This window comes from Oryzias latipes, chromosome 1, assembly GCF_002234675.1.
Source record: "Oryzias latipes chromosome 1, ASM223467v1".
NCBI classification, from domain to species: domain Eukaryota; kingdom Metazoa; phylum Chordata; class Actinopteri; order Beloniformes; family Adrianichthyidae; genus Oryzias; species Oryzias latipes.
The window spans coordinates 10462187-10473500 of NC_019859.2; the positions used below are offsets into that span (position 1 = coordinate 10462187).

Consider the following 11314-nt stretch of genomic DNA (forward strand, 5'->3'; position numbering starts at 1 on the left):
ACCTCCTCTTGGCAGAACGCTTGACTGATCAAGGCTTTTGGTCTCCAGAATTTGATATCAATTATGTAGGAGCTTAATCACATTAGTGTTCGTCTGGTTCTTTGCTCTTTGGGACATATGTAAAGGTCATTTTTGGTGACTAAGAAAGGAAATTTCCTCCAACTTTGAGTGGATGTGCGCAACTATTTTTCAGGCAACACATCATGGATATTAACTTTTGTATTATTTTTCTCTCAGTTACTTGTGTCTTTGTTTTTTTTAAGACTTCAGGATTTAAAAAGTCATTATGTAATTATATGAAGGGTAATGATCTGCTAAAGTCATGAGAGCAGAGATCTAAGTTGGTGAAATCACAAACCCGACATTCAACAAGCAGAAAAACGAGTTTACAGTTAGAGTCTTTTATTCAACATAAGAGTCATTTCAAAGTAAAAACAAACAAAAAAATACAGTGCAACTTAAAAACCAGTTTGCCGGACATCAACCTATAGCAAACGTGAACATTACTTCTGCAGTGAAGGAGAACAAACGTCTCTAAAAGACATTTCTCCTTATTAATTCCACATTAAAAAAAAAAAACTCTCAGTAACAGAAACAAAAGAAACAGAACAAAGGACGCAAAATGAATTATCTAAGACAAGAATGAAGAACCTGGAACAAAGGAGGGTTTTAACCAGGCACAGTTGTGAACAAGTTAAACACAACCCTTTGTGGGCTGTTGAAAGGCTTCATTAAGGTAAGTTAAATAACAGCTGCATGATAATATACTGGGTGAACAGGCTTTCAGGAAAACAAAAACCCAGCTTTTAATTTGAAAGATGTGCATTAGATTCAACTTCTATACTATTAACATTCAAGAACTTTCCATAAATAAATAGAAGACTATATCAGATATTTACACAGTTTTGATTAAACTTACACAAGTAAAAAATAAAACCAAAACAATCCAGGAAAGAATTTTTACAAAACATTTACAGAAACTATTTACAGTTTTTAGGAAGTCATTGTATGTACTATATCTTCACTTTAGACAGGAACCTTTTCTTCATTTTGGTTGTAGTCATAAAGCTCAGCAGATAAAATGTAAACCGTCTGTGACTTACAAAATAAAAGCATTCAAAAAAAGAATTTATTCAAGACACAATATTGAGAGAAAAAAAATAAAAGCTTTTGATTTAGGAGTCAAGCAAATGTGCAACCCTGATCTTCCAGTAAGAATAAGCTGCCTGCAGTGGCTTTGGAAAGGCACAGAAATCAATAGGGCTTTTTTGTGCAAAGCTTCACCCGTGAGGCTACAAGGCACACTTGAGCATTACGAAAGCATGAGTCAAAGGAACGGCTTGATGAGACACTTGTAGGAAGCATGTGCATCTCAGCAAGAACATTTCAACATTCTTCAAATAGCATCCACAGCTTCAGAGCCCTGACAGGAAGAGAACATCCATGCAGGGGCGGTAATTCTTCATCGTGAAGTAGTTCTGCTTCATTCTACCATGCTGGGGGCTCAGAGGAGGCCTGTTAGCAGTCTTGAACGGCACAGTGCTGCGGTCAGTGACGAAAACCTCAAAACAAGTTTGGAGAGAAAGGGCAGAGCAGCAAGGCCCAGAGACACAGAGGGGGAAAAAATCTTTGTTTCATTCATTCATTCATCGTCTAAACCCGTTCTGTCCCTCTTTGGGGTCACAGGGCTGCCGGAGCCTATGGCAGCCAGTCCTGGGTGGAGGCAGGAAACACCCTGGACACGTCCGCCAGTCTGTCGCTGGGCTCTTCGTTTTTCTGTTTATGCCAAATCCATTTCGTCCGTGTATACCACTTGTTTCTGTAAAAGAAGTAACGCGGAATAAGAAAAGCTGCAAAAAGGATCGCCTGGTTGTAATGAATAAATAAAGGGATGCTACCGGAGGATAAACAAAGCCGTCAGAGCCGTTCCTGCAGATGTGCACCTCGTCCTCTGTGGTTTTCTGGTACACGGGGTTGTCGAAGTGGATGCTGTTGGTGTTCTTCACACGCCAGCGCCTCCACAGAAACAAAGCTCCCATGGCCAGCAGGGACACGAGCACTGCAGAGAACAGTTTCGTTGAGATCAGCGAGAATAGAGAAGATGAGGAATGAAAACACAAAACTGTAACTTACTGATAGACAAAACGACGACGAGAGTAGAAGAGTACGATGTAGGGGCCTCCGTAGGAGTCACAAACTGTCTGTTACCTGAAAGTATCAACGTTATAATGTTATTTTAGATGATAAATATTTATTATCCCAAAGTTAAGATTGCAACTTCATAAACCTTTTGCCTACCTTGGGCATTGGCGGACGGCACCTGTGTGCTCCGCACAGATGAGGTAGATGCAGGTCCTTTATTAGCGACGGTGGTGGTTGTAGTCTTGTCAACTGGGACGGGCTTGGTGGGGGTCACAGATGGGAGTGGATTTCTGTTTTTGTCTGCTGAGCCTTTTGGGAAATGATATAAGGGCTGCAGTCAACATGTGATGTCACATAACTCATCAATTTTTAAATGAATGCTGCACACACGTACCTGTCACACATGACCTCATGTCGGGACCCAGGCTCATGTCGTCAGGACAGGCACAGCTGTATTTAGGGGAGGTTGTGTTGGCTTGAGGAGCAGGGAGACACAGAAACTCACAGCTGTCTTTCCCACTGTTGCACCAGTTGATGCCTAAAAAAACAAAAACAAAGTTTTTGTGATCAAGCGTAGACGTTCTTTAACTTCAGTCAATGTACCGGTACGTACCGATGGGCTGCTTGAGGTTGTGGTAAAGGATGATGTCCTCTGGATGATCCAGGTCTCCAGCAATCTGGGTGAGGTTTCTTCCTGTGAGACGACTGGCGCTGTAAATGCCCCGCAAACCAGTGTCCGTCCAAAACACTTTGTCCTGTTTAGAGAAAGTTTGAATGATTACAAGCAGTCATGAGAAAAAGTCATGGTTAACAGTCCAACACCTAAATAGCGTTTCATGAATGTACCGTTAATTTGTTACATTTTATGTCCATTTTTGAGGCAACATTTTGTTTTTTAGTTTTTTATAATAGTATATTTCTGAAAAAAATAACTTTAGAACAAAATAAACTGGTTTCTACAAAAAATACTTTTAAATACATGGCTGTAAGATTTACAACATTACAACGAACTAAAAGTTTTTTAGCAAAAATAAAGCTTAACATGTGTACTAAACCTTAATTTGATAATTCTACCACAAAATTATTATTTTTTGTTTTCTGAACAAATTGAATATGAGATTAAAATCTGCTACCAAAACACACATAGATCATGTAGAAGATGTAATGAGGACCAAAAATGAGGCCTTTAAATCTGTATGAAAACACTACATTGAAGGCAACTTAAAGTGTTGCGTGTCTCTTGATCTGTCACTTGTTAGGCTGCTGGATGAAATAGTTGCAAAATTCTGCAATAAGTTGTATAAGAAATTAACTGAATTGATATGTAACAGTTCAATTCTAAAATTATATCGCATTACTCTCACAAGTTACAAATCATTTTTCTTCAAGAGATCATTTTTGTCCCTGCTGGGTTTCCAGGAAATTGTGCAACTAGTAGATGAAGAACAACATCATAGCAACTTGTTCCTTTACACATTTAAACCAAGGTGTGGGATGGTGGAAGCGCTAACCTCAAAGACGGTCAGTGAAAAAGGATGAGAGGGCCTTTGGTTGATAACAACGACCCTGTGTCTGGTTCCTCCATTCACATCAATGCTGAAGACCGTGTGCAGTTTGGAGTCCACCCAGTACAGACGCTGGTTGACCATGTCTGCCCAGAGAGCAAAAACCTGATTATCATGTTTCAGTCTAGGGAGTTTTGTTTTTTTTACTTCCATTAACAAAGTTTTAACGTTTTACTTACCAAGAGTGATGCCATTGGGCGACACAATGTTTTCTGTTACCAAGGCAACACGACCGGCTCCATTTAGACCACTCTTCTCGATTTTGGCGTGATGTCCCCAGTCTGTCCAGTACACGAAGCTGAAAAAGAAGTAAATGAGATGTTTAAAAATCTGATCGGGAAATGGGAGTCAGCTAAAACAAAAAGCTGTAGAAAGTGTGTTGGCTTACTTATTGACTGGGTCTATGGTGATGGCTCTTGGTTTATCCAGGTTCTCTCTAATAAGGGTTTTCCTCTTGGTGCCATCAGTGCTCGCCACAGAGATCGTCTTCAAAGTGCTGTCAGTCCAGTAGATGTTGCCGTGGACCCAATCTACGGCAATACCCTCTGGGGTCTCAATCCCACTGTCAATGACTGTGACAGGCTTGGAGGAGCTGTCAGCCAAGTTTAACCTAAACGCAAAAGGAAAAACTCAGTTTCCCGCCAATTTTGAAGATGTTTTTCCAACACCATTTCATACCAGAAAGCTTTAAAGTTTAGTTTATAAAGGAGCAGCAAACACGTTATCAATGAATTCAAGCTTTTATATTTGTTGTGCTCATTTAAAGGGATCTGAATGTTGACGCTGGCAAAATGAAATTCTAGCACCGTGTCAGGTGTCATGCAGAAAAAACAACAAAAGTCAGCTGTTTCATGTAAAGAAACCCACGTTCACTGAGGAGATAGCAATAGTTGTTTTAAGGTAGACAGATATAAGAAAAGTTAAAAGCTGAGGATTTTATTTAAAATATTTAATTAGTTGAAATCTTTCATATGCAGTTTTCAGCGTGTACAACATTTTTACCTGAATATCTTCTTCAGAGACACGTCAGACCAGTAGAGGGTCTTCTGAGCCATGTCCATGTCCAGAGCCGCAGCGTTTTTCAGGCCAGGGATGACCTGGACATACTCGCTATGGTCCACTAAGATCTTCCTCACATCGTGCCTGGTGGTGAAGAGCAGGGCGGGCACAGTTCCTGCAGAGGGCGGTTGATCAGACTTTAACACAGGGCTGTGAAATGAGCCACGCAGTGAAATAAAAAAAAAGATCCAGTCAAGTTGTACCTGATTCAGCTTTGCATGTGTTGCTCACAGGGTCAATCTTGTAGCCCCACTCGCAATCACACTTGTAGCTGCCAGGCAGGTTGATGCAAATTTGGCTGCATGTGTCGGCTTCAGCACATTCATTAATGTCTGTATACGGAAATACATAAGAACGCGTTAGGAACAAACTTGATTTTTGATTTTACGCGTTTTTTTCATCCTAAAAACCAAAAGTCAATCTTCTCACCTTCACAGTTTCTCTGGTCTGCTTTTAGTTTGTAACCAGCGGGGCAGGAGCAGTTGAAGCCGATCTTCAGGTCATTGCAGTGGTGAGAGCAGCCGCCGTTTGCCGTTGAACACTCATTGATGCCTGCGGAAACCAGAGGCAGAGAGTTTTCCACTGGAAGTCCTTGCAGCAGATTCGGGAAGGTGATCTGTATCCAGTGGGCTGTCGCAACGTCACTCACCACATGAGCTTTCAGGCTCATCAGATCCGTCACTGCAGTCTTTTGTCTTGTCACACACGTTTTCCATGCTGATGCACTCCCCACTGCTACACTTGAACTCCGATGGAGCATCACATGCTTTACATTGTGGAAAAGGAACATAGGATTAAGGTCATGAACGTCTCCAGCGGTAAACAACATAATATACACAAACTTCTTCAGATTTTTAATCACCTGTGGAGCAGTCAGTCTCATCACTGCCATCACTGCAGTCGCGTACCGAGTTACACTTGAGGTTGCCCTGCAGGCAAGAACCATCACCACACTGGAACTGGCCTTCCAGACAAACAGGGCGACCTGGAGAAAGAAAAATGTAAAAACGAATTAAAGATGAATTTGCACATCTCGCAATATCTTATTTAGATCTTTCAAGGTAATGAATGTGCAGGTGCCATGTGTGGAAAACAGAAATAGGTGATCTTACATACCTAAAATCTTAAAATGTATCACTGACAATTATTATTTTTTTTTAAATAAAATATTTCTGTACTAGTTCTCCCAAATGCTCCAACTTACTGCAGTTGAGCTCATCGGACCGATCATCGCAGTCAATGCCTCCGTCGCACCTCCAGCTGCCAGGGATGCACTGCCCATTCGCGCACTCAAACTCGCTGACGCTGCATTTAGCTGCTGGTTTTTTCCCGCCGCAGGTCTCCGGCCACTCGTCAGATCCATCGGCACAGTCCTCGTCCCCGTCACAGCGCCACAGGGAAGGCACGCACACAGAGTTGTTGCATTGGAAAGACAGAGGGTTACAAGTGGGCTTGGAACAGGTCGTCTCGTCGGAACCATCTGAGCAGTCGTTGTCGTTGTCGCAGACGAAACTGAGGGATATGCACTGGCCGTTTGCGCAGCGAAACTCGTCGTTTTTGCATTGTTTCACGGCTGTGACAAAAAACAAGACGACAGAATCAGCAAAATGTGGACAGAAGCAATTAAGTCTAAACATTAAAGTTGCAATGCAAAAAGGTTTGATGACCACTTTAGTGATTGTAAGAGGTTTTTGGCTCTGTTGCCCAAATTTGATTTGATTTGATTTTTGATTTGAAATGGTTCATTTCAAGCAATCAAAGCAAGAATAATAAACAAAACAATACAATCAGCAGTTATACATTCATACAAAGACAGATAAACTTAAGATAATTAGACATTAAATAAAAGAAAGGGAGTGGAAGGAAGCAAATTTATATAATCCCACCCCTGTTCTACCGTAACCATTTTCATTACATGATTTATCATTATCCTGTTCAAATCATGAACCCTCTACTACCGTGTTTGACATGTCTTTTTTCTTTTTTACCCGATTTAATCTGCTTGGGCTTATCCCACTTTTAAGATTTGTTTAAGACCAAGTGGTTCATTAAATTACACAACTTTACTTATTTTGCACAGGAAAAATGGGGGAAAACCTCCTTCCTATTGGACGCCAATAATTAACTTTTCTTCCTGATAGTGATGTTTGATCCCGTTGTGTTTGCTATCATCGATCACAAGAACAAAACCCCCTTTGTGCGTAAAACTTACTGCAGTTTTTCTCATCCGCTCCGTTGCTACAGTCAGCTTTGCCATCGCAGTGCCAGCTTTTAGGGACACACTGGTTGATTGGGGCGCCGCAGTTAAACTGTGACGGCAGGCAGGTTTTAGAGGCTGAGGGCAGAAACGGGAACAATGATGGATCTTATGCGTGGATGCGATCTTGATTTTAAGCTGTTCTGTCCAATTAGATGAGAACAACCTACCACAAGTGGAGAGGAGCTCATCCGTCCCATCGCCACAATCATCTGTTCCATCGCAGATCCACCTGCGAGTGACGCACCTCCCGTTCCCACACTTCAGCTGAGAAGAGCTGCATGTGAGCGCGCCGTCTGCACAAAAAATAAAAATAAAAAGTGTGTCATGAGGAACAACTAACACACGACATTATCAGCGTTTAAACGTCACCTAACAAAAAGCTTATCTACATCGCCTTGTGGTAATCAGGTAGCAATGTGGCAATGTGCCAACTCACACACAGCTAAGATCCTTGTTAAGTTAACGTTCTCTAGGTTAATATTGTAGTAAAGCTGAGATAAAAATATAAAGAAACACGTTTTTTTCTACTAAAATGTTGTATGGTTGTTTTGGCTTACATTAGAGCGAAAGATGGAGCAACACAGCAGCTGGGCAAATGATGTGGTCACATTTTTTTCTTTTTTTGCATGACTCTCACATACAGGCTGAAATGTTAGACTGGAAATCCAACAAGTATGGGAAATAAATCTAGCATGAATTAACTCGGGTTTATTGTGCGGTCCTGTACTGAGATGATCCGACGTAGGCAGGTGCCCCCTGATAATAGAAGGTTGGGGCAAAACTAAAGGTCCCTTGTCACCTAATCAGCTGGAGGCTCAGGACACTGTCAGACTATCCCTTTAAGACAATGGCATGGGAGGAGTTTAAGACAGAGATCACACCACCAGCTGCTGATTGGTCCCCTGCTGACATTCCTCATAACAACATGCCACAGTGACCCAAAGGCAGCAGCTCAGACTCTCAATGCTAAGTCATCCCAAGAACTCCGGAGTGACGAAACTCCAAAAAACACAAAACAAGAAGACAGGTCAGACCAGATTATGAGGAGTTTAGGAGGATTGTAAAAAAAAAAAAAGGGCATCAACAATGGGAAAATCGTTAACAATGACCTCCTACCTACTCTGGCACCTAATAAAGAAATGAACAGACTGACTTTTAGGCAGATACTTTTGCTCCGTAAAGTAAACAGCCCCTTTCCAATCCATGGTTGCATTTTTGTAGAAACCACACACACTGACATGAGTCAGAGAAGTTAGGAAACAGACCCTGGAGTGGATTTTCTCAGCAAAACTTACATGACTCAAGACTTACAGGAACAGAAAAAAAAAAAAAACCTTATAAGTGAAATTTTCCTTGAGTTTTTTCAGAAAACTTTCATTTAGAACACATCAGGGAAGTGGTTAGTTTTACATCTTGTCCTTTCAAACCTCATCTGATAGTGTAATGCGGACACAGAAACTGCTGATAGTGTAATGCGGACACAGAAACTGCAGACTTAATGAATGTCTAAACTTTGTGAGCGAACTTTATCACGTCACATGCCTGCAGTAAAAGTACAATAAGCCCCTGTGCAATAAGGTGTCATCATATACACACCCAATAGTTAATAACTAGCCAGTTTTACTGTTATTGCTCAGTGGATAGGTTAAAGTTTAATTATGTCAGTATGAAGTTTTCTGCTTTATGATAAACTCTTATGATTGGCGGTCCAATGTAATTTGGGAAAAATCCACATCAGAATCTAGAAGAAACATTTTGTTGTGCGTTTTCTGAGTTTTGTTCCCAACAGCAGAGAGCAAAAACCAAAACAAATATTGAATTATTTATTAAAAATGAAGGATCATATCCTAATTAAAATATTTCCCACAATTCTTTTCCCACTCTGCAGCCCTTACAAGCAGTGAACATGTCAATTACAAATCCTAACCATTTGTTTCTATAACGCATTACAACCAATTGCAACCATTTTAGAATGAACAATAATAGTGACAGTGGAAAAGTTGCCGAGACGTTCGCTCTGGCACTGAGGTCAGCAAAGAAATCCCAAAGTGTGGCATAAAGATTGTCGTTTATGAAGTACGCAGTCACTCCCAAAGTCAGGTGTCACAAACATGGACATCACCTCATTGACAGGTATGTGGACTGTGACACTAGTCTGTGTCTTTCAAAAACACAAATAACATTACTATGATCTTAGGCCAAAATTAATCTTATATCTCAACATTAATTTGATCTGTTGTAGGGAAAAAAAAATTTAGGCTTTTATTTTGTAAAATGTAATGGAGGAAAGTGGCAATCATTGAGGGATTTCTGGAGAATCTGACATAATAGATCAACAGCAAATGTTGATATTAGAAATTAAAAGGGTTTGGTAACTAATGTACTCCATCCCAAATCAGTGATTTCAAAACAAAACTAATTTTAAGTTATTAGAATAAAAGAAAGTATGACTAATTAATATTAATAATAACAACATTATAATTTTAATTAATTAATTTTGCTCTGTCATGGGCAGCAAAGGGAGAACAGGCTGTGCAGCATCCCGCGCTCCGCACCCGGCCTGCAGGAGAGACGAGGAGGAGGTCGCGCCCTCCATGACAACCCCATGACAACCGTCAGTCAGCATTTTTTAGCACACGCCCACTGAAACTCGAGACGAGCCGGTATCGAACGTGATTGGGTGTTGCCCAGCAACACCTAGCAAACCCGACCAATGACAGCGCCGTACACACATCCCTTTCATTTCTCTTTACTGCAAAGCATATTAAGGTTTTTTCCGACATGAATTTCGACAAATAGCTTTTAAACGAGTAAAATCTTGAAAAATACAATTTTTACAGGAATCAAAATAGTTAAAATCTAATTAAATATTAATTTTCAAGAAAATTACAAAACCATACATTTCCAGAAACTGTGTTCCAAACTAAAAGAATAATTGGTGATAAACCAAAAGGAGTTTGTCGTAAACACAATTTTACAGACGTTGGCATAACTTATTTTAAATTCATAATTAGTGTATTTCATAGCAATTAATAACATTTAACCTCAAACTCATTTAAAACTATATCAAAGTGAGTTTAAGCTTAATGTTCACAGACAAAGAGCTAAAACAAAAAACCAAACAAAAAACATACACACAAAGGAAAAAACAATAAAATTATTTCTTACCCGTCTTCGCCAAGCAGTGAATCAGCATCAGCAGACATGACAGTTCGGCGAGTCTCCTCCGCGTGCCAGTCATCTCCTCTTTCTCTTTAGTCCTCAACTCTTTTTTGTGGGGCAGCAACAGAGAAGCTGGTTACCGGCACTGGAACTGATGAGTCGATTTCTAGAGAAGGAAAAAAACGCCGCTAAGGACGGTCAGGCAGAGAACCGGGCGTCGGAAACCAACTGTTGGCTAAATGACAGCGAGATCTGCGTCGCATCCGACCATTTGTACGGAGCCTGAGAAAGGGGCGGGGCCGTGTCAGTGGTGTGATGCTCGGGAACAGACGTGAACGCACGAGGGGGGAGGAGCCAAGAGTGGCATCACTTCCAACTTCGCTCAACCTCCCAAACCTGTGCAACCTGCTCGGTTTGCATTCAGAATGAAGAAAATGCGATTAATCAGAGACAACACAAACTGTACATACCAAGTTTATTAGCCTTTTTTTTTTTTTTTTTTTACACAAATCTATGTATCTCTGTGGACAAGAATGTACTGCAAGTACTGACTATGTATTCAGGTATTAATGATTGCAAAACATTAACACTGACATTGAATTTACAACAGACCTATCAGATAGGAGCATGTGAAGAAAAGAAAAAAGGGATTGCATTTTGACTTGTAGTTCTAGTGGAAATATCATGACACACCTGCAACAATGACAGTTTAAAACGAGTTATGTCAGGTAAATCGATTGACAGTCATGGCTATAACTTGAAATTTAAAAAAAAGTCAAATGAAGAGGTCTACACTGTCAATGACTCCATCATAACTGCTGGGAAGGAAGAGCTCAAAGACCTACTCCAATAAAAGTCGTGTTTTGTTCTTGTAGAATTTTTCTCTTGGTGGAGGACAAAAACCAAATTAAGATAAAAACTGTTTTGCTCAGTATTACCTTCTTCAAATGATTGCGAATCAGGAGCAGAGGAGAAGAATTGTTGCCAAAAGCCTGGGTAGTCGTAGCAACTAGCTCCCTGCTCCACTCCATTCCGATGCTGCCACTTTCAGACGATTGAACGTCTTTGTTTTCCTTGTCTGAGCTGGCATCTGGCTTCAAACCGTATGGCTGGATAGCTCCAATTT

The 11314-nt window shown here is 40.6% G+C and overlaps 1 protein-coding gene across 1 annotated transcript; it reads right to left on the reverse strand.

The window, feature by feature from the left end:
* Positions 1-385: 385 nt before the first annotated feature.
* On the reverse strand, positions 386-10464 carry LOC101161779 (low-density lipoprotein receptor). Its single transcript, XM_011474298.3, has 18 exons — positions 10195-10464; positions 7194-7319; positions 6979-7101; positions 5971-6339; positions 5629-5751; positions 5416-5532; positions 5196-5318; positions 4970-5098; positions 4710-4881; positions 4096-4317; positions 3887-4005; positions 3654-3793; positions 2756-2897; positions 2537-2680; positions 2299-2451; positions 2134-2208; positions 1899-2059; positions 386-1819 (listed from the first exon to the last, which is right to left on the reverse strand). Exons 1-18 carry the CDS (start codon positions 10265-10267, stop codon positions 1781-1783), a joined length of 2550 nt encoding a protein of 849 aa, XP_011472600.2. The 5' UTR covers positions 10268-10464; the 3' UTR covers positions 386-1780.
* Between the last annotated feature and the right edge of the window lie 850 nt (positions 10465-11314).